The sequence below is a fragment of the Pristis pectinata genome, chromosome 1, assembly GCF_009764475.1.
Source record: "Pristis pectinata isolate sPriPec2 chromosome 1, sPriPec2.1.pri, whole genome shotgun sequence".
Lineage (NCBI taxonomy): Eukaryota > Metazoa > Chordata > Chondrichthyes > Rhinopristiformes > Pristidae > Pristis > Pristis pectinata.
Window position 1 is genome coordinate 62331874 of NC_067405.1, and position 23574 is coordinate 62355447.

General features: G+C 37.5%; 1 protein-coding gene across 3 annotated transcripts in view; it reads left to right on the forward strand.

The window, feature by feature from the left end:
• The window catches only part of LOC127574760 (protein unc-80 homolog), a 211845-nt gene that overhangs the window by 64348 nt on the left and 123923 nt on the right, over window positions 1–23574 (forward strand). For all 3 annotated transcript variants that reach the window (XM_052024066.1, XM_052024057.1, XM_052024074.1), the window contains 5 exons: window positions 1425–1523; window positions 5047–5255; window positions 7414–7520; window positions 9205–9352; window positions 18707–18879. In XM_052024066.1, the coding sequence (XP_051880026.1) occupies window positions 1425–1523; window positions 5047–5255; window positions 7414–7520; window positions 9205–9352; window positions 18707–18879 (736 nt within the window). The remainder of the gene's footprint in view (window positions 1–1424; window positions 1524–5046; window positions 5256–7413; window positions 7521–9204; window positions 9353–18706; window positions 18880–23574) is intronic.

The window sequence follows — 23574 nt, forward strand, 5'->3', positions numbered from 1 at the left end:
AATAAGTATTCCTGGAAATTGTAGTTTATGCAACTAATTTCATTGCTTATGCAAATTCATTATTGTTTGGGACATGTTCTATACCTCTAAACATAATCACAATTTAAAATTTCAATTATAACAGTGCTCATATCTTTGCCATTTGAAACTGAAAAATAAAGATGCTGGAAATCTGGCAGGGGGCTAATTTATTTATTGGCCAAGGATAGTTGCTTTTGATTATACATTATTCATGTGTTGCACACAATTAATCTGAAGAGAATCCCCAGACTTATTCTTGTGAATCATATCAGAGTTTTGAGTGATAAGAATGGAATCACTTTGACAGTTATCTACAGAAGCATTGAGTTCAAATTGGCAACCAAATCGTTTGTCAATCAAATCATTCTCGCTGAGATATATCACTTGACATTGCACTTCCTTCCATCAAAATAATTACCAGCATAAGAAGCACTGAAGTACTGAAATGCTTCCTGTTTCTTTACTGTTACTGGAGTTACAGTTTTGACAAAGAAATAGTAACATTGGTTGTCTTTGTAAGAAATTGTTGTGGCATATAATAAATTCTAATTATTCTTGTACTGACATCACAAAAAAAATCATGGGGGCATGGACTTTGTACTTATTTCTTTGAATTATTGTATGTTAGGATAAGTCATTGGTTAAGCTGGTTCACATTATGTTGTTATAATACTGTACTCTTCTCAAAACAAAAATAGTGTCCTCAGTAAAGAAATACAGAACAATAAATTATCGCACAAAGCAGTAATTGCTTACATATTCATTTAATTTTTCCATTTAATTTAGTGAATAAGAATGCAAAAACAAGGACTAGGCCATCTGGCCCTTCAAGCCTGCCCTGCCATTCACTTTGAACATGGCTGATCTATTCTGGCCTCGACTCCTCTTCTATGCCAGTTTCCCATAGCCGTCAATTTCCTGATCTTTCAAAAATGATCTATTTCCAACTTAAATATTTATAATAATCTAGCTTCCACAACTCTGAAGTAGAGAATTCAAGAGATTCACCACCAGTCCCTTATTTTGTAACCAACTCCCCTCATTTGAGATTTTCCTGCTGGTAAAACATCTTGACATCTACCCTGTCATGTTCCCTCAGAATTTTATGTCTCAATAAGGTCATACCTCATTCTTCTAAACTCCAAAGAATGAGAGGAAGGAATTTTAAAGTGGATCCGAGGGATAAGTTCTTACACAGAAAGTGGTTGATATCTGGAAACTGCTGCCAGAGGAGATGGTGGAATCAGATACAATTACTACCTTTAAGAGGCATTTAGACAGGCACTTAATAGACAAGGCATTGAAGGATACAGTCCTAATGTAAGCAAATAACATTAGTGTAGATGGTCAAAAAGGTTGCCGTGGAAGTGGTAGTGATAAAATCTGAATTTGGTTGATTGCAGGGCTGATGGAGGGTCAACCACTGAGAAAGCACAAGCCTCAGCAGCACCAGATGAATGTCGTAGTGTTGTCTCCAGTCGTCCTCCTCAGACCCCAGAGCAGTAAGTGACAGGAAGTTGTTTAAAATTCATTTTCTGGTATCCTTTACACATGAAACTGTGTGCCAAAAGATTATCCCAAGGCAAAAGTGGGTTTTTAAGGTATTTGTGATTTTATGTTGCTTGAACATTCTATTTTCTGTTGTGTGCGGTGGCACAGGTGCACCAGATGAACTGAAATGAAATCTTGGTTTATTTGTATTTTTGTATTTGACTCAGTAATTTGATGCTTGTGTTAATGAATCCTTGGTTCAAGAGTTTTATGATAATTGGCTAAATCTGGTTGTTGTTGTTGTTGTTGTTGTTATTATTATTATTATTATTATTATTATTATTATTATTATTATTGAATAAAATGACAGCATTGCTTGATTCTAGAAGGGAGCCAATGCTGGTACAGCCTAATGTAGTTGATCCAAATTCTCTGAGATAAAATGTAAAACTTTGGAAAGAAAAATTGGTGGAACATATATATATCCTGCTCATTTGATGTATCATTGATTTATCCAGGTAACTTAGGAACTCAATGAAAAAGCTATTGTAGTTTTTATTTGGCGGTTTCTATAACTAAAATTAGTAATGTTAAACTACACTATTATTATTCTGCCAATTGTCCTCAAGTTTTTACCATACTTATCCCTACCAGTTTGCCAATTATATCAATGCTATGAGTAAAATACTTGTAGATTTATTCTTCTAGAAACCTCCCTATTAGTGTTGCCTTGCTTTTAAATCCTCTTTAATATTAAGCATATTTATCAAGATTTACTGTTCATCAGAATGAACAGATTCTATTTTCCTCTGTTATAGTTGATCTTGCATCTTCTGTTATATATGAAAATCTGTACCATTTATTTATCTCACCAGCTGAATGCTGATTACAAAGCTATGATTGTAATTTCCTAGATGTTCACAGCATTGCATGATAAAATATAAAACGTGGAGATAAAATACCATCATAAATTGTGGCATTCCATTAAACCAAATAAATTGTCCTTGCAAATGAACTCATTGACCAAATTAATGAGGAAGCAGTTACAATGAGATCATCAAATAATGCATCTTCACTCCCTCTCAGCTTGGTCATGCAATATCAGATAGTTAATTAACCCTGCTTGAGAGCAACAATCTGATCAGCTTCCTTTTTGATTTGATTACTTTTCTGACTCATTCAGCTTATTGTGCAGGAAGTAGCCAAGGCTAAAGATCAAATATGAGCAAGTGCCATGATTTGGGTGTATCAGCTGTTCAAGTCAATCTTGGGATGGAAATGCTGGAGGAGAGTATTAGTGTAGTTAGGCTTTATATTGTCTCAATGCAAGAAGGATTGAGGAGGTTGTTGAGGATGCCAGTGTGGTGGTGGTGGAAGTAAACAGTTGGAATTGGAACACCAAATGTTGAGTCAGCATCCGGCATTGCAATATCCAGTTAGATTCTGCAATATGTATTAGACCAGGAGATTTTAGACATTGTGAAGCATATTGTGAGGAGTTTCCCCATCTATCAAGACTCTTAAATTGATTTACCAATCCCAGTGATATAAGATATCTTTATTAGTCACAGGTACATCGAAACACACAGTGAAATGCATCTTTTGCATAGAGTGTTCTGGGGGCAGCCCACAAGTGTCGCCACGCTTTCGGCGCCAACATAGCGTGCCCACAACTTCCTAACCTGTACATCTTTGGAATGTGGGAGGAAACCGGAGTACCCAGAGGAAACCCATGCAGACATGGAGAGAATGTACGAACTCCTTTCAGACAGCAGCCAGAATTGAAACTGGGTCGCTAGCGCTGTAATAGCGTTGCGCTAACTGCTACACTACCGTGTCTGCCCTATGGTACATAAGATCCTAGTCATCCCCAAACTTTGATTATGCTTAAGTAGCTTAGTATGTTATGGTTGTAGAGGGTCATGGAAAAAAATGTGATCTGCAACCTGGAACTCTGTTGGCAATCCATAGAGTAAAATGTTCGTGTGCTTCAATTCCTGCAGGTGAATCCTTTAAATACTACTTTATTGGTTCTGGGTTTTAATGGGATTATATGGAATTTCTGCAGGGTTGTGTTAAAATGATTTTGGGATCTTGATTACGTCATGAGATTCCAAACTGCATATGAGTCTCCAACTGCTAGAGAAAACTCCAAAAAAACCCACTGTAGAATTAATTTGCGTCATGGGCTTTATAATCTAAAAATTATAGTTGTCAGCTGATATTATTTTATTTTGCTGTTATTGTTGCAGTGCCATCAGTCAGAATTGCAAAATTTCAAAGAAATGTAATGCTGGAATGATGAACATCCCCTACATTCCAAGAGTAAAAAATGTTTACTTGATTTGATTTGTTATTCACTCACAATTTCCAGGCTTGTATTTCATGCTTTAATTGTATGGTTTGGTATGAACTAAGACAGTATCACATGACTAAGGCAGACCATAGGTTCCATTAGCAACCCGGGCTGCTGATGGACTTCCTGTGATTCTGTGAGCCTAGAAAATAATTCTTGTTTTGTTATGTCTGAACATTTAGTAAGATGAACCAACTATGTAGTTTTCTGTCACCATTTGAGTGTTCTGTACATTTCAAATGATAGAAATGGGTTCAGAGTGGGCTTTTCAAAATTGTATTCAACAATAGGGGACGAGGTATGGCTGGGCCATGTTACTGGTCGAGTCTATGGGCAGGGCTTGTTGTGGCAGGGCTTGTTGTGGCAGGACCACAACAAATCCCTCTCTGTAGCACAAGTTCTCAGAGCAGCATAGATTCAGTGCATCAAACTCTCCTGTAACTTGTGGACATTGTGTGAAAATACGTAAAAAGGACAGAAGAGAAAGTAAATACAGTCAGATCTGCCAGTTACCTAATCCTGAAATTTGGCCAGTTTTTATAAAGCACTGTAATCCTCAAAATGTGAGTTATTTCAGTCAGAGATAAAACTCTAATGGCAGTACTTCAAACCATTGGAAAAACTACATAAAAGCATTTTTTAAAGTTGTCTTGGAGGGCAAATATTTCCTACTGTTGTAAGCAAGGAAGTTCCTTTCCTATCCACCCTCAGTAACCACTGTGGTTTGCAGTATCAGCTTTATCTGGGAGACTGGGCTGGTCATTTAAAACCAAGATATGTAGAAGTTTCTTCTCTTCATGAATGGTAGAGAAATGGGGGGCTATGTGGGAGGGAAGGGTTAGATAGACCTTAGAGTAGGATAAAATGTCGGCGCAACATTATGGGCCAAAGGGCCTGTATTGTGCTGTAGTGATCTATGTTCTCGAAGAGGATATTGAATCTCTACAGCCGGAGAGCTGTGGAGGGTAGATCACTAAAAGTGGAGTTAGATAAATTTTTGAACTATTGGGGAATTGAGGGCTATGGGGATTGGGCACAGAGGAGGAGTTGAGGCGCAGAGTAATCAATCGTGATCATGTTGAATGGCAGAGCAGGTTTGAGGGATCAAGTGGCCTATTCCTGCTCCTGTCTTCTTGTATTCCTTTTGTTAACAAAATATTGTTTTTTAATTAACACAGTGACGAACAAATTCCGGGAGCTCTTCTGGGTCGAAAAGACTTCTGGCGCAAAATGTTTAAATCACAAAGTGCTGCAAGTGATACAAGCAGCCAATCCGAGCAAGATACTTCTGAATGCACAACAGCTCATTCTGGAACCACCACAGACAGGCGCTCACGTTCACGATCCAGAAGAATTTCCTTGAGGAAGAAGCTCAAACTTCCCATAGGTAAATTTTGTTAATCAAAGCAAGATAATGTTTAGTCTTGTTGCGGATATATTAAAGGTAGGAACTACAATAAACATGTGAATTAGTTTCAGAATAAAAGCATAGTTTTAAAATTTGACCACATAAGGTGTTTTTATTTTAAAAAAATCATTTTTTTATATTTCGTTGTGCATTTAATTTTTTAAATAGCTGAAGTAATTATTAACATTCTCTTTCTTTCGTACTTTTGCCTGGAATCAACTTTAGTAGTTGGCAACAGAATCACCTTAAATTTAATCAGAACTGCATGCATAGCCTAGATGGCATAAGACTATTAAAAAGCAATGTGGAAAGATTTTGCAGATGATGCTATGTTACCTTGTTTGGTTGAAAACATTCAGTTGTAATAGTATAAAGCAACAAGCACACTTTTGTAATGTCTGCAATATTAACAAGATTTGCCATCCCCTATGCTTCGTATAGTACATGGAATAAAAGTTAACTTTTAAGAGGTTTCTTTTAATTTTCAGTAGTCATTGCACATCAACTGCCACGTAGACTTGACAGAATGAGGTGTTGATTTAATGCCAAAGGCAACATGTTGACTGGAGACCTGGTTCTACTGTATGGTTATTAATATTGCATATGTGGGTACAACTTGTTTGTTCTCTCTCTCGCTCACTCACCAGGGTACAAGTGTCCTTGCCCACTGTCTCCCTCCTCCCTTCCCCAAACTCATCTCGACCCCTAACATTCTCAGACCTCCCTATCCCTAAACCCCTTCACTTTGCGTTTCTTATCCTCCTCTTCCCTCCATGCCATTCCAGCCTTAACTGCTCTGCTTTTTAACCTCTCATGCTCTCATGGCACTCCTCCAGCCCCTTTGACTTTTCAGTCCCCTGTATCTGGGCACACCTGCCTCATATTTCCAGTCACTCTATGGTCCTTGGCTCTAGATCCGTGTCCCATTCCTCCCCATGTTCCAGCCATATGCCTAGTTGCATTCCTGTCATTCTTCTGTCCACATTCCCAGTCCCACACCTGTCTCTGCTCCTGGCTACATTCCTGCAATATTCCCACTGTCTGAGGTGTGAGTTGTTTTCAGGCACTTGCTGAGGATGGATGGCTAAAGCAGAGGATGAGCATGGCTAGTTATGGCCATCTTAGGTTGGGTTCAACCAAGTAAATATATAGTTGCTCAGTGCAGTGACCATTACCACTGCACTTTGTAATATTAACCATTGTTATTGTGGGCCCAGAAATATTTAATACTTGTGCGGCATTGCAGAAATCCTTCTTGCTCATGTACACCATACGTTTTGTTTCAGGAATGTGGTCATTTGGCAAAATTGAGTTATGCTTATGATGAAGTGCAACAGCCATTAAGTATGAGAAAATATGAGCCAATTTGCCACTTCTTGAGGAAAAACTTGAGACACCCTTGTTATGACTTAAAAATGAGATACCTGATCGCCCTACCCACGTGGATGATAAAACAAAACTGTAACCCTCGTGTCCCAATGTCGGTGGAAATGAATATTGAAGATGATTGGCGGGGTGGAGATCAAACATGCTATGACTTCTTTGATGTAGAGCTTTCTGAATATCATCAAAGTGTGCTTTATATATGGTGTGCATAGGCTTGAGGGGGTCAAGAGACAAGTCATTGTAAATACTCTGACTTGCTGTCTTAGACATTTTTTTTGTGGCTAGTCCATTTAAGCATTTGGTCATTGATGTAGAATATCGAGGTGAAGAGGTGATTAGATGTATTCCAATTAAACTTGTTTTTTGTCTGGCATTTATATGAAGTGAATGCCACATGCTACCTGGCAGCCCAGGTTTGAATGATATCTGGGTTTTGCTGCATGCAAGTGTGAACTGTTACAATAGGTGAGTTATAAAGGTGTGTTGTTGTGCAGTATAGTGTGAGAGCTGTATTGACAACTTTGTTGAGGATTTTTTTGTGGATGATATTCTGCCCTTCCATCTGAAATAAATAAATTGGGCAGTGGGTGTCATCAATGGATATTTTTCAGGAAAACTTTGAAGAATAGCAACTCTTGCATGTACTTGTATAGCATTTTAACATTTCAGATTGATTGAAATTATAAAATAAAGATATGCTTCAAAGGAAAATCAGTGTAGAAATAATTGTGAATCATGTTTGTCATAACAGGTAACTGGTTGAAGCGCTCTTCCTTGTCGGGATTAACAGATGGCGTTGAGGACCTTTTGGACATAAGCTCTGTTGACAGACTATCCTTTATACGTCAGAATTCAAAGGTGCAGAGACTGATTATTTATATTGAATTAGCACTATTTGAATTAACTTTTTATTTATACTTCACATCACATGGAAAATGTTTTTCTTTTATATAACATCATGTTCTCAGGACTTGAAAGAGCTCTGCAATTTATTGATTGCTTTGGGTGTGTAGTTTCTAATGTTGTGTAACCAAATAAATGTTTGTAATTCATATCAGTTGATGCCTTAACCATTTGCCCATAAATGCTTCGAAGTTAACTTCTTGCTGCAGTATCTCTACTTTAAATGAATGCCATAGTTATATGTAACCAATTCTAATGAGAATTTTCTTGTCGGTATCGAAGTTTGCCTATCCCTCAAAATACACATTAAGTGTAACTTGTATTAACTTTACAAAAATACTGAGTGCATTTTAAAAGAGTTTTCTTTCAATGCAAGCTCTGTGCACTCAGTTTCAGTGTGCTATTCTCATCAAAAAAAAGTTTTATCATAATAGACTGTTATGATTTACAGATTTACTGAAATGTAAATAGTGGTAGTTGGAGTTCTGGTGTTACCAGCATTTAACAGTTCAACATTATAAAACATATTCCAAACAAAACGTGTTTAACATCTGTTTTTAATTTTTACACAAGCTGCAGATATGTTAGAATTATGTGCCCTGGTACTCAGCTGCTGTTGCTGTCTAAAGCAGTACTAAGTGACAAAGCATCAGTGTAGTGTTTGCCACTTGTCAATAATCACTCCAGTAAAATAAAACAAAATGTTACTTGTGATTCCATTTTACCATACAGTATGTGATGTAAAATTACCATAAAGTTGATATGGTTTTGTGTAAGCTTGTTTTAAACTTTTAATTTATTTTCTCGTGTAAATCAGGAAAAGATGAATGAAACTGCCCCGTGATCAATTAGGTAAATGTTTTACATGGTGATGAATATTGATGTAAAAACCCAGCGTTTGATCCCTGATCTGTGCTATGTCAGTCACTTTGAACTAGCCAGCAGTCAGGCAGAACTACCTGTATCCATTACTAATCCTTTCTCAATGCTAGCTGTGAAGTATTGACATAACTTCAACTATTTGGATCCCCACGTGAAAACTTCCATTTGACCAAAGCACTGGAAGTTCTGCACCTTCATGGGGCAATGTAACAGTATTAGTTGCTGAATCAGGAATATAGAGAACAAGACAATACTGGTTCAGTTTTACTTTAAGATGCAGTAGCAGACCTTTAAATAACTGCATCAGTATTTCCAAATACTGGCTATGTGTGCTAACGCCCAAGCCCCACCAGCACTAATGATGGGAATTTCACATCCCTACCAGAATGGGCAGAATTGGAAGCACACATAGAAGCAGGTATCCATAAGAATTCAGCAGAAGACTTTTTAATCATTTCTTAATTTTAATAACTCTGTTGATGAAATAATTAGAATTTTATTCCTTTTATTTTGATATTGTGGCCTCGACTCCATTTCAAGCTCCATTTGACCATATACCCAAGTTGACATTCTTTGGCTGGGGAGGATGTGAGTGGGAATGCGATTTGTATTTGTTTATTATTTTGGACAAGAAAGTCCTATGAGAACAAGATTAACAATGTATTTTGACACAAATGTTCAAATCAATTATTGGTTGATAAAATTCTGCAAATGAACAAATTTATAATTTATTCTTTTATAATGCCATTGTACGCAGGTGAAATTTAATAGTGCGGTAAAACTGTCTGAAGGTGAGGGCCTGGAAGATGGGCGAGATGAAGAGGAGAACTTCTTCAAGCGACTTGGTAAATGGCGTTCTGGTCGAAGGAATCCATCAAAGCTTCATCATCCAGAAGAGAAAGATGGTAATTGCCCTAGCATTTGATTCCAGAGTTGCACCTTATTTATGTCCAATGACTTTGGTGGTTTGATTTTCAGTTTGTGATAGGATAGATGGTTTTCAGCCACGAGTGAAACCATTCTTTCTTTGGATATGTTTTTTGCTTTGGTAACTTTATAATGGTTTTAAGCATTTTAGGAGATGCATTTCTTTGAATAATTAATTTCCTTAAGAAATTACCTATTGCAGTATTCAACAATTTATTTGGGCATTTAAAGCCCTATAAAAATGTAGCACATAAGTTGAGAAGCCAGCAAACACTGGCACATGGAGGGTTAAGTTTTATTTGCTGTATTTGCAAATTATATCGTATGTGGGAGTCATAGGAGTGAATAACAAATTGAATTTTTTGAACCGAAAGGGAAATTTACAATCAAGTTATGAAATCCATACATTAACCCATTGTTTATGGTGGCCATTCCACAAAATTAACAAAGAGTCTACTATATTTTTGGTTTGTAAACCTGCTAGAAATAATTTTCTTTGGTATTTGCTTATTTAATGGACAAACTACCACAATACCAAATGATTAAATAATTGAAAAACTTAGGATAAAGGTTTATATTATATATATATATATATATATATATATATATATATATATATATATATATATAGCATTATCATTTATGCAAGTGCTTCTTGTAGGCAATAATGGAAAAGAAGGAGTTAAATACTCAGCCTTTTTATTCCAATGTAGAATGATGGTAGATGTAAAACACCTCATTAAACTTCACATTAATCAACTTTCCTTCCACCATTTCCATCATCACTTGCAACACAACCTCAGTTTGAGGTTTCAAATGGAAATTGCATCTGCACTTCAGAGTCAATTTAGTTTATGCGCTCCAACTCATAACATTTTGATTCAGCAATAAGCATGAGGGAGGGTGACACCTTTGTATATATTTGGTTACTTACCTGCGTTTACTTCCCATGTTCCCAGTTATCATTCTGTACAGATCATTTAGGAATGAAAATATTAAATGACCTTTCTAATTTTGTAAGTATATTATTTCCAGCCTTCCTCTTAGGCAGTCCTTTGGGATCAATAATGACTTGATTACGCTCTACTTTTGTAGGTTGCGTGATAGGCTGGATCACCAAAAAAATTTAAAGAGGAGGTAGATAAATTTTTGAAAGATCAGGGAATTGAAGGCTATGTACAAGTAGCACAGGACAGGAGTTGAGGCAGATGATGACATTGAATGGTGGGGCAAGTTTGAGGGGCCAGGTAGCCTACTGCTGTCCCTTTTCTTGTGTTTTTGTAAAGTCTCAAAACTTTAACTCAGTTATGACACTGTTAAAAATATTGTTGTCTTGTAATAATTTACACTTTACAGTTTTGAGATTTTCATTTATTATTCTATCCAATAAATTGGAAAATTTCCCCTGTAATTAATGTAGGGAAGCCCCACATTATAGTCATGTAGGTAACAGAAATTCGTCCTGACAGAATTCACAACTCGCTACCCAAAAAATTTGAGATACAGAATAAAATTCACTCTCACAAAATTTACTTGGGGAGGGGGGGTGGGGTGGGGGAAGTAAATAAATGAACGTAATTTTTTTTTCAACTTTCAGTTCTTGACACATGTAGATGACACAGCTTTGTGATATGGACCATTTTCTAGAAACGTAATCCCCCTGTATAAGACGGGACTGCCTGTATTGTTTATAATTGCTCCCTGGGTTAGGGAAGACCTGACTTACAGAAATCTGACTTGACGCAAATTCTCCCATAAATTTGTAAAGCATTTTTCAAGACAGGAAAGTTGGTTACAGAAATGCAACCATCTTCGGGAGTTATGGAATAGGGGTAGCAGATAATTAATTAAAAAGACAACCTATCTTCAAAAAAAATTGTTTACCTGCAACCTCCCGCAGTAATCAAATACATTCTCTTTAAGAACACAGCTGCCGGTTCACAGTGGGATGTCACTAAAGAGATTTGCTTTGGAAACGGACAAGGCAAATCTCTTCTATTGACACTTGTAAAATACTTCATCAAACAATGTAATATCCACTGATACTTCAGGGCCATCAAAACTAGCCATTGGATGTAGCTCATTTTGATTCTGTACCTTTGTAACTAAACAGGGGAAGACAATCAATAAATGTTCATGTTAATTGACCCTCATAAGAAAAAAGGAATTCTGACCATTATTCAGCAACATATGGCTATGCTAGAAAGACTAAGTGGAATATAGGCCATCCCAAAAGTTTCAATGAGGGTCAATTAACATGAACATTTATTGATTGTACCAGCTTGAATTGTGAGGAACATATCCAGTCTTTGTAAATGGTTCCTCTCCCACTTCCTTTATATTTATATTATGTTTAATGGACAGAATCAGATTTATTATCACTGACAAATGATTTGAAATTTGTTGTTTTACAGCAGCAGTACAGTGTAAAGACATAAAAAATCTATAAATTACAAAAATAAGTAAATAGCGCAAAAAAAAGAAATAATGAGTTAGTGTTCATAGATCATTCAGAAATCTGATGGCAGAGGGTATGAAGCTGTTCCTGACTCGTTGAGTTTGGGTCTTCAGGCTCCTGTACCTCCTCCTCAATGGTAGTAACGAGAAGAGGGCATATCCCAGATTGTGAGTGTCCTTAATGATAAATGCTGCCTTCTTGAGGCACCACTTCTTGAAGATGTCCTCGATGGTGGGGAGGTTGTGTCCATGATGGAGCTGGCTGAGTTTACAACCCTCTGTAAGGCTTTTACGATCGTGTGCATTAGAGGCTCCATACCAGGCTGTGATGCAACCAGTCAGGATGCTCTCTACCGCACATCTGCAGAAATTTGGAAGAGTCTTTGGTGACATACCAAATCTCCTCAAACTCCTAACAAAGTAGAGCCACTGGCATGCCTTCTTCTTGATTGCATCAATGTGTTGGGCCCAGGGTGTATCCTCTGAGATGTTGATGCACAGGAACGTGAAGCTGCCCACTCTTTCCACCGCTGACTACTCAATGAGTGTGTTCTCCTGACTTCCCCTTCCTGAAATCCACAATCAGTTCCTTGTTCTTGCTGACGTTGAGTGCAAGGTGGTTGTTGCGACATCATCAACCAGCCGATCTATCTCACTCCTGTACACTTCAAGATTCAAGAAGATTCAAGAATTCTTTATTTGTCATTGTACTGTTGCAGCAGCAACAACACGAGATTACGATGGCACTCCCTTGCCTAATAAAAACCAAAACAGTAAATTAATAAGAGCAATTATAACTATAAAATAAAACAAACAAACTTACACAAATATAAAGTACAAAAAAAATAAAAAGGCAGTGTGCAAATGAACCATGATAATAATAATAATGATAATCAGCAGAATATCAATATATTAAATAACACCATGAGTCCAGCCGGTAAAGGGGGGAAGACATAATATGTGTGTGTATGTATGTATAGGAGATGTCAGTCCATGTTCAACAATTTAACAGCTTTGGGGAAAAAAGCTGTGTTTCAGTCTTGTAGTGTGTGCATGTATTGTCCTGTATCGCCTAGCAGAGGGGAGTAATTTAAAAAGGTAGTGAGCAGGGTGAGCTGGTTCTCGAATGATGTTTAAAGCCCTGCTCCGACATCGAGCCTGATAGATGTCCTCTATCGCTGGTAACTGAGTCCCAGTGATGTTATGGGCCGTCTTGATGACCCTCTGCAGAGCTTTCTGCTCCTTCCTAGTGCAGCTGGCATACCAAGCAGTAATGCTGTATGTCAGGATACCCTCCACCGCACACCGGTAGAAGTTCACCAGAATGTTCTGAGACAATCTGGCTCTCCTCAATTTCCTCAAAAAATAGAGGTGTTGCTATGCCTTCCTAATGACAGCTGAGGTGTGTATTGCCCAGGAAAAGTCCTTGGTGATGTATGCCCCCAGGAATTTAAAACTGGAGAGTCTCTCCACAGCCTCGCCACCAATGAACACTGGACCAAGATCTATCTTCCTTGACTTCCTGAAATCCACCACAACCTCTTTAGTCTTTTGGATGTTGAGAATGAGATTGTTGGCGGAACACCAGGCTGTCAGGTTTTGTACCTCATCCCTGTATGCTAATTCATTATTGTTCATGATCAGGCCAATGACTGTCGTGTCGTCTGCAAACTTTATGATGGTGTTTGTTTCATGGATGGATGAACAGTCATGAGTAAAAAGGGCATACAGGAAGGGACTCAGCACACACCCCTGAGGAACACCAGTATTCAGAGTGAGGGTAGAAGATATGTGCCCTCCTAACCTGACAGTCTGCGGACAATTGGTCAGAAAAGATTCCTCATCGCCATCTGAGATTTTACCAACAACAGTGGTGTCATTGGCAAAGGTATAGGTGGTGTTTGAGCTGTGCTTAGTCACACAGTCATGAGTGTAGAAGAGTAAAGCAGTGGGCTAAGCACGGATTCTTGAGGTGCACCTGCATTGATAGTCAGCGAGGAGGAGATGTTATTGCCGATCTGCATTGACTGTTTTCCCTATTATTGAAGCCGAGGATCCACTTGCAGAGGGCGTTACAGAGCCCGATTTTGAAGTTTGGTTATTAGGACTGAGGGATGATGGTATTGGTGATTATATGTAATCAATAAATAGCAGCCTGACTTATGTCTTGCGGTTGTCTAGGTGCTGCAAAGCAGAGTGGAGAGACAGTTAAATAGGCAAAGCATAGAAAGGTATAGACCTAGTATGGACAAATGGGATTAGTGTAGATGGCAGAAATGACTTGATGGGTTAAAGGGCTGATCTCTGTGCTGTACAGCTCTGACTTTAATGGATGGCTCAAGAAAGTGGATAGAAGTGATATTTTGTGATGGCTGATGGATATCAGCAGTATTATCAACGTCAGGTGCCATGCCTGCTTTGATTACTTTGATAAATGCATATACTCAAATATACTGTATTTTCTAATATATTATCTTCTTTACCATGTATGTAAATCTTTCTAGTGAGAAAATGGCTCTTCATTTTGTTTCTAGTACGTGAAGCTATTTGTCACCTTATATAAGGCTGAAATAAATGCATTCAATCAAAATTAAACAAGGTTCAGATTGGCAGTGTTACATTTGAAAGCAGAGTGAAATTACACTAAACTGATTCTCATTCCTTACTGCAGGACATTATTTGGATGAAGGTACCTTTTGATGTTCTCAGGAACAAGATTAATGCCTGACATAACAATGGGCACGCTTTCAGATGTTAATTTATCTATAATTGATAAAAAAAAGGTTCAATTCAGAAAGAGTAATTTCAGTTTATTTTGAAATGTAGATCATCAGCAGCATTATGTTTGACAACAGTTTATTGTTGTCAGTTAATAATTGTAAGGTTCATCATGTGCTCATTCATTTCAGTTGATGTCCTTATTTTTTAATTACAAATTTTAATGATTTTCTATTTCAAATATTGCAGTTTGCTGTGTTGACTGATGTTGCATTTGTCAAGAGTTTTAGAGTTGGAGAATTGTAGAGTTGTACATCACAGAGTTGGGCTCTTGGGCCTACAGTGACCATCCCAACCTTTCTGTCTAATCCCATTTGCCCTCACTAGGCCTGTATCCTTCTATGCCTTACTTAAGTGCCTGTCTAAATACCTCTTAAATGTAGTGATCGTTTCTGATTCCACCATCTCCTCTGACAGGAAGTTCCAGATATCAGCCACTCTGTGTGTGAAAGACTTTCCCCTCAAATCCCCATTAACATGCTTTCCTCTCACCTTAAACCTATGCCATCTTGGTTTTGATACCCTTACCATGGGAATGAGATTCTGACTAATTACCTTTTCTATGTATCTCATAATTTTATTTACCTCTATCAGATCACTTCTCAGCCTCCTTTGCTCCAGGGAAAGCAAGCCCAGGTATCCAATCTCTCTCCATAACAGAAGTCCTCCAGTCTCCTCTGCACTCTCTCCAGCACAATTTCATTCTTCCTGTAATGTGGCATCCAGAACAGCACAAAATACTCCAGTGTTTGGTTAATTTGCAACGTGACCTCCCAACTCTTATATTCTGTGTAGTGACCTATGAAGGCAAGCATGCTGTATGCCTTCTTCACCACCCTATCTACCTGTGTGACCATTTTCAGGGAACTCCACTGCTATAGTCTTGGAAAATTTTCTTCACTCTCCGTGACACCACCAATTTTGGTGGCATCTGCAAACTTACTAATCATACCTTCTACGTTCATGTCCAAGTCATTAATATATATTACAAACAACAAAGATTGCACCACCAATTCCTGCAGTATACCACTGATCAGAGACTTACAATCAGAAAAGCATTTCTGCACCCTACCTTTTGCTTCTTATCTCCCTACCAACTTTGGATCCAGTTAGCCAGCTTGCTTCATTGACAATAGCTGTAGGATTTCTTCTTTAAGTACTGCTGTGTTATTCTCACTTATACAGTAATGAGATTCCCCCTCCTCTTCTGCATTCCCCTCTGGCATGTCTGAAACTTCTGTACCATGGAACATTAAGTTGCCAGAATTTCCCTTCCCTCAAACACATTTCCATGATTGCAACAATATCATAATTCCAAGTGCCGATCTATTCTCTAAGTTCCTGACTTATCTGTGAGGCTCCTTGCATTGAAGTAAATACAGTTGAACCTACCAGCCCTCCCGTGCTCCATTATAGTTGAAACATGGCTGTTATTAATTGTGTAATTAAGGTAACGAAGAAGATTGATGAACATAGGCTGTAGACATTGTCTATCTGTACTTTAGTCAGGTTTTTGACAAGGTTCCACATGATAGGCTGGTCCAGAAGGTGACACATGTGACCTAAGGCAAGCTGGCTAATTAGAGAATATATGTTTCTAGAGTAAAACACAATTATGACCATTTCTAGTTCAAAACACAACCCTGTAAATTCACTGACCTACTAACTTCATTGACCTACTACATTAGACATGCATCAGATAATACCATTCCCTGTGCAACCGTCCTTGTTCCTAAATTAGTGGATATTGTTCCAAAGCATAACTGCCACCCACCCCCCGTTTGGACCCCAATCACTGACATTTTTTCATCTGTGGCCCTGGGTGCTGCATTTACCTTTGTGTGCTTTGAAGTAAACAAAGGCTAGTGTGCGACAGTGGTTCGTTTGCCCCCAAGAGGTAGGTTTTGGGTGCTGCTGGTTTCCATTGGCAGGCCCATAACTGAGTCAGCACTTGGCGAGCATTCGTGGCAAACATCAGTTTCTAAATTCTTGTGCAATACAGCAATGTGTTAACCATATTAGAGACATAGACTTGTACAGCTCAAAAACAGGCCCTTCAGCCCAATTTGAAACTCAGGTTTTCTTTCAAGAATATAAAGCATGCATAGTTTTGAAACCAATTTATATTTCAAATAAATGCATTGACATTTGCTCTAATATCTGATAAATTTTATTGTGTTCATGATGGCCATTGCATGAAAATTTTTGTGGTAATACAGGAAAGATTACGATGATCTAAAATTTGATACCACTGCACAATGTGCTGTATAACTCTTGTTGTATTTGAATTCCTCCCTTCACTTGTGTAGACAGTTTAGTCATCGAGAAGCCTCTGATTCCAAATTGCCCACTAATAATCCTGGCAGTAAATCATGCGTGTCAGTTTGTTGCTTTGCTGTGTGTAAACTAATTGGATTATAATTGCTGGGATAGAAATTTCATTCTGTAACTCTTTATCATATGGTCCATCGTCATGAAAGGGACTGACTAGAATACTTAAAATTCTGCAGTTTTCACATTTGCCCATGGCTGCACATGACATATAACACTTGAAACAGATAAATTTTAATTAAGTATTTTTGTTGCCTAAGGAACAAAGTCAGTCACTATGTAATATCATTTATCATTGTATACCATTGCAGACTTTTTAACCACAGCTGGCATTTTGCCAAGTATAATTGATTCAAGAATGGATCATTTTCCAGTAATTCTGTGTCTGTGATATTTAAAATATATAATACGACATAAAATAGCTGATATCAGAATTTCATAACCCTGCAAGTCAAGAGCCCAGCGGTTAAGTCACCATCACTTAACAAAGCTTATTTATCATAAGTAGAGAAGGATTTTGGATTTATACCTGATATAATGTAAGGTACTATTAACAGGGATTGGTGGTGGATTTGTCAGTGTCATATGTCAAGGCCTTTTAAAAGAGCAGTTGTTCATGTGGCCGCTACAAGTACTTACGCATGGGAAGGTATTGCATTCCTATGAGTATAACCATTGAACTAACTACTTAGAAATTTAAATTACCCAATCAAAACTTAACTGTAAAGATTACAGTTTAGCATTTTAACTTTTAAGAAAATGTGTTTTATGCACATGTAATTGTCATTCATTGTGGAAGATGTTCTGGCTAAGAGCATTCCCTTCAGTTTTATCTAGGAAATGAGACAGAGGGGAGATTACCATTTGGGTAAAAAGCAATTTAACAGTTTCCGCTTAAATAAAGTAGAAATCACCAGGATAGGCATTTAATTTCAATGGTACTTAATACCAGAAAACATCCACTGCAGAAAACTCTGTAGATATGTTTTCAAACAGTGATAGATACGAGTTTGATACAGGAATATCACAAGCTACCCATAGTAAACAAATAGCACATTGCATAAAGAAAGGACAACATATTTTAAATCAACATAAATTGTCTTGTTTTTATATCTACCCATTACTGATCAGTCTCAAACATAAATCCAGTTAATTAGTTGTTGGTGTAATAGCAGGAGAAAAGCAAATTATCCTGTTGCATAATTATTTAGACATAAATTTTACTGAGCCAAATTTGTACCTGAAAACAGTTTATGTCAATTCAAATTGATTGCAATTAGTTTGTTGTTAGCAGGTAAGTTGTATCCTTTTGTTCTTGGTTTTGGCATAAATGTTTTTCTTCATTGATGTCAATTTGGAGACCATTCGGGATGGTAAGATCAGGTCCAAGATATTTTCAAAAATTTGTTTTAGAGATGGTTCTGTGAGACTTGCCCTACAGTTAAATATGGGTGATTTTTTTAAAAAAAAGGAACATTAAAGAACATATTAGTAAGTGGAGTTTTCTTCAAAGCTGGATCTATTATGATACATTCTCAAGAAATGATTGTAATCACTAGTCAACCATTTGTTTATCATTACATTATATGTTTGCTAGAATGCTAGGAGTGTAATTAAGTGGATCATTAATTGTTCTGTTCAGAGTTTCATATGTTTGAATAAAAAGTGATCTGTCAGATGGTTTTTAGCTATATCTAATACTGATCTCTTAACAAAGACACAATTACATTTAAATTTGTATAATTTGATGTCTTACATTTCACTAGGTTGTCGTAGTTTTGAGGAACACCTTGCAGCTAGTCAGGAAGGAAGCAAAAGTAAAAATATCTTGAACCTTGGAGCCATTAGACAGGGCATGAAACGATTCCAATTTCTTTTAAACTGCTGTGAACCTGGAACAATCCCTGATGCTTCAATACTGGCTGCAGCCCTTGACCTGGTAAAAAAAAACTTTTGTATTTTGTCTACAAGTTTCTGTTTCAGTGTATATGGTAATGCAGTTTCTTCCCAGTGGTTAGTGGTAGAAAATATCCACTGTTAGATGTGGAAGGTTTGTTTAGTTCATCTTTAACCGGAAAATGGATAGAATGTGGAAAATATCACAGTAGTAGCAGTTGAGCAAATTGCATGAATACGTGCAAGGAAAATCAAGGTCAGAATATGTTGAAGAAAGGAATAGGAAATACTGATCAGGTGAAATGTATTTCAGGAGGTGGCTTTTGTGTCCAGTCCCATTTTCTCTAATTACTTTTTTAAACCTTCTATGACTGATGTAGTTTTTAAAGAGTGGGACAAATTAGGTATTACTTGTTTTCAAGATCTGTTTGTTGGAGGAAATCTTTCTTCGTTTGAACAATTGTCTACCAAGTATAATTTACCAAAAACTCATTTTTTTAGATATTTACAAATTAGAGATTTTCTTCAATCTCAATTACATTCTTTTCCTTTGTGTCCCGATAAGAATTTATTAGATGAAATTTTTAAGTTGGAACCCTTTCAGGATGGCTCAATATCTAATATTTATGACAGATTACTAGGAATGAGTAAGGTCCCACTAGATAAAAACGCTTGGGAACAAGATTTGCAGATGTCAATTTCCGAGGAAACTTGGAATGAACTTTTCAAGTTGGTTAATACTTCATTATGTGCTCGTCACTCTCTCCTTCAATTTAAAGTGGTCCATAGAGCTCACCTGTCTAAAGATAAACTATCCCGTTTTTATTCTGATATATCTCCTTACTGTGATAAATGCAATAACGGAGTGGCTTCCTTAATTCACATGTTTTGGATTTGTCAGAGTCTTGAAGAATATTGGACAGAGGTCTTTCATACTTTTTCTGTACTTTTTAAAATAAATTTTAAACTTAATCCTTTGACTGCACTATTTGGGATCGTTGGAGAAAAAGATATAACTTTGAAGGCTTCTGATTTACATATTCTGGCTTTTATTTCTCTTATAGCCAGGAGAGCCGTATTGCTTACATGATAGGAAGCTACTCCACCTACGCATGTTCAATGGTTACGGGATGTTATGTCATACTTGAATCTAGAGATGATTCGCTGTTCAGTTTTTGAATCTAACCTAGACTTTCAAACCCTGTGGGGATCCTTTTTGAATTATTTTCAAAATCTCTTATTTGGGGACTAAAATGCAGATATTGGCTGACACTTATGTTTTTTAAGGTTTTTCTTTGCTGTTTCTTCTATCTAACAGCTTCGGGTTTTGGTAGTGGGGGTAGATTTTTTTTTGTAATAAAATATTTCAATTTTTTCTTTCCTTATTAACTAACTACTATATGTGATTATTGATTTAGAGTATTGTAATCCTAAGTACAACTTAATACAATGTATTCAGTAGTATTTTTACTTTCTTTTTTGATGCATGTACTCTTTTTTTTCATGGATTTAATAAAAATATTGTAAAGAGGTGGCTTTTGGAGAGCATAGCTGAGCTAATTGGTCCATTTATATGTTGTAAATTCTTCTGTTGTGTTTTGGGTATTTCTAGCATCATAATTGGAAGGTTAGATCAGATGAGATTGAGTGTGAGCTAGCTGATTGGAAACAGAACTGGCTTTATGGCAGGAATCGGAGGGTGATGGTGGAAGTTGTTTTTCAGGTTGGAGACCTGTGACCAATGGTACGCCACAGGGATCTGTGCTGGGTCCCCTGTTGTTTGTCATCTATATTAAGAAGTTGGATAAGAATATAGGTGGCATGATTAGTAAGTTTGTGGATGACACCAAAATTGGTGGTATAGTGGGCAGTGAAGAAGGTTGTCCAAGATTACAACAGGATCCAGGTGAACTGAGGAAGTAGGCCAAGGAATGGCAGAAGGAATTTAACTCAGACAAGTGCGAAGTGATGCATTTTGGGGAAGTGAAAACAGGGCAGGACTTGCACAGTGATTGGCAGGGCCCCAGAAAGTGTTGTAGAACAGAGAGACCTAGGAGTACAAGTATATAGTTCCCTGAAAGTCGCGACACAGGTTGATAGGGTGGTGAAGAAGGTGTTTGGCATGCTTGCCTGCATTAGTCTGGGCACTGAGTACAAGAGTTGGGATGTCATGTTACAGCTGTACAAGACGTTGGTGAGACCCCACTTGGAGTGTTGTGTGCAGTTCTGGTTGCTTAGTTATAGGAAGGATGCCATTAAGCTGGAAAGGGTAAAGGAAAGATTTCCAAAGATGTAGTTTGGACTGGAGGGCTTGAGTTATAGGGCGAGGCTAGATAGGTGGGACTGTGTTCCGGGGAGCATAGGAGACTGAGAGTTGGCCTTCTAGAGGTATATAAAATGATGAGGGACATAGAATAGGGAATGGTCACGGTCTTTTTCCCAGGGTAGGGAAGTCTAAAACTAGAGAGCATAGGTGTAAGGTGAGAGGGGAAAGATTTAAAGGGGACCTGAGGGGCAACATTGTCACAGAGGACAGTGGGTATATGGAACAAGCTGGTAGGAAGTGGTAGAGACAGGTACAATTACAACATTTAAAAGACATTTAGACAGGTACATGGATAGAATAGAATCCAAGGTACAAAGGCCAAATGCAAGCATAGACAAGTTGGGCTGAAAGGACTGTTTCCATGCTGTGTAACTCTATGACTCTAATTGAATGCAGTAAAGCTCTTGCCCAATTTAATCACAAATAACAAATAGCAAACAGCAAAATATCCATAAAAATGCCAAAGAGAAAAGGCCAATTGGTAAAATAAGCATCAAGCCCATCCCATGTACCTTGAACATAAAATATGGGATTCTAGGTTACTTAACTAGTGCCAGTTATAGAAAATATTGCTGACCTGTGATCTCACTTCACATTCCCACCTTGCCTCGCATCCCTTTTTTCAGTTCCTTAACAAAAATCAAACCTCTGATTTAAAATGAACAGCATGAATTGCCATTGGCAGAAGAGTATTTCAACCTCTTCTTCTCCTAGCTCAGCTCTAATTTAGACTGAAGCCAGACTCCTGGATTTCCCAATTCAGAATGTCGCTGTAAAACTATGAATTTCAAAATTGCAGAGAATGCACTCGTAGCTTGTATTTCCTGGTTATACTGCTTCACCGCAACACCCAGAGCATCACAATTATTATTTTCACATTCTTAACCATTTACTATCTGTTATGAAATCGCACGGTAGCATAGCGGTTAGTGTAATGCTATTGCAGCACCAGCGACCTGCTGCCCGTAAGGAGTTTGTACATTCTCCCCGTGTCTGGGTGGGTTTCCTCCAGGTGCTCCGGTTTCCTCCTATATTCCAAAGACGTACAGGTTAAGAGCTGTGGGCATGCTATGTTGGCGCCAGAAGAGTGGTGACACTTGCGGGCTGCCCCCTGCACATTCTTAGCAATGCAAAAAGACGTATTTCACTGTGCGTTTCGATGTACATGTGACTAATAAATAAATACCTATATCTATATCTAGAAAAGCAAAAAAAATCCAGAAAGAAACCCATTGTTCATCAAGGAAGCATAAATTAGGGTAATTACTTTCAATGTACAAAGGGCTATAAAATAAAGGCAGATAAAAAGAGCTAAGATACAGACATACAGATGAGTCTTTATGTAATCGAATGGAAGAATAGGTTTGAGGGCCTGAATCGCTTGCTACGGTTTCTGTATTTTGATCAGGAAATGGTTCGTCTCTTCAAAAAAAAACTTATTAAGTCTTCACCTTCAACCAACTCTGTATCTTGCTCCATGCACCCATGGCACTCAGGAGCAAGAAAGAAACTCCAATGTGCAATCTTCCTTTGTTTTATCTCGTTTTGTGCATGTTCTTTAATGATCCAGAACTTATCTGTTTGAAATACAAAGAAGTATTCATCCTTTCAACAAACTGGTATGCATTTCTCAAATAACAGCCATTTAAGCCTTTCCACCTAACCAATCCCCTCTGTGCTGGAAAGTCACCTTTGTAATTCTATTTAGTTTTTTGTTCGAAAACTCTATCTGCCATCGTATTCCGTGATCAAAATTTGATGAGTATTCCAAATGTGCTCTACAATGGATTTTTACAGAATTCAGTGTGCTTTGTTCGGTGCTGAGAAGTTCTGCTCATGGAACCAAATAGCCAGTTTGCTTTGGCCACAAGTACTGGACAATAATGCTTTAGTATTAGTTAGAGCCAATGACCACAGAATCTTTTAAACTAGTTTTAATTTTGCATTGTGTGAAATGTAAATGCACTCGGTATTAGGCTTGTCCAACTCCTCTACATTGCATTTATGTAAGCTAGAAAACACCTGAATCTGGCCTATTCCCCAGAGTAATTAGATTTGCTCACATAAGTTTATTATTTGATACAGATTCTGGAATCATTTTGTTTTATCTTTGAACCTTTGGACAGCTATCCCAATAAACAGGTCTAGGTCATTTATAAAGATTTTTTAAAAATCAACAGCCTTGAGACTGACGATTGTGGGATACAGTAGATTCACATCCATTAACTACAATTTTCTACCTGTGAGACAGTAGCCAATTCTTAAGACTATAGTTAGGTTCTTAATCTAACAGTTATTAGTCTGTTCCACAAGTGTGTCTTCTCAAGTAACTAATTTGTGAGTTCTTTGTCAGAATTTTTGGAAATTTTAGATAGTTATTTTCTTCAAGTTATTCCAATAGATTAGTTATAC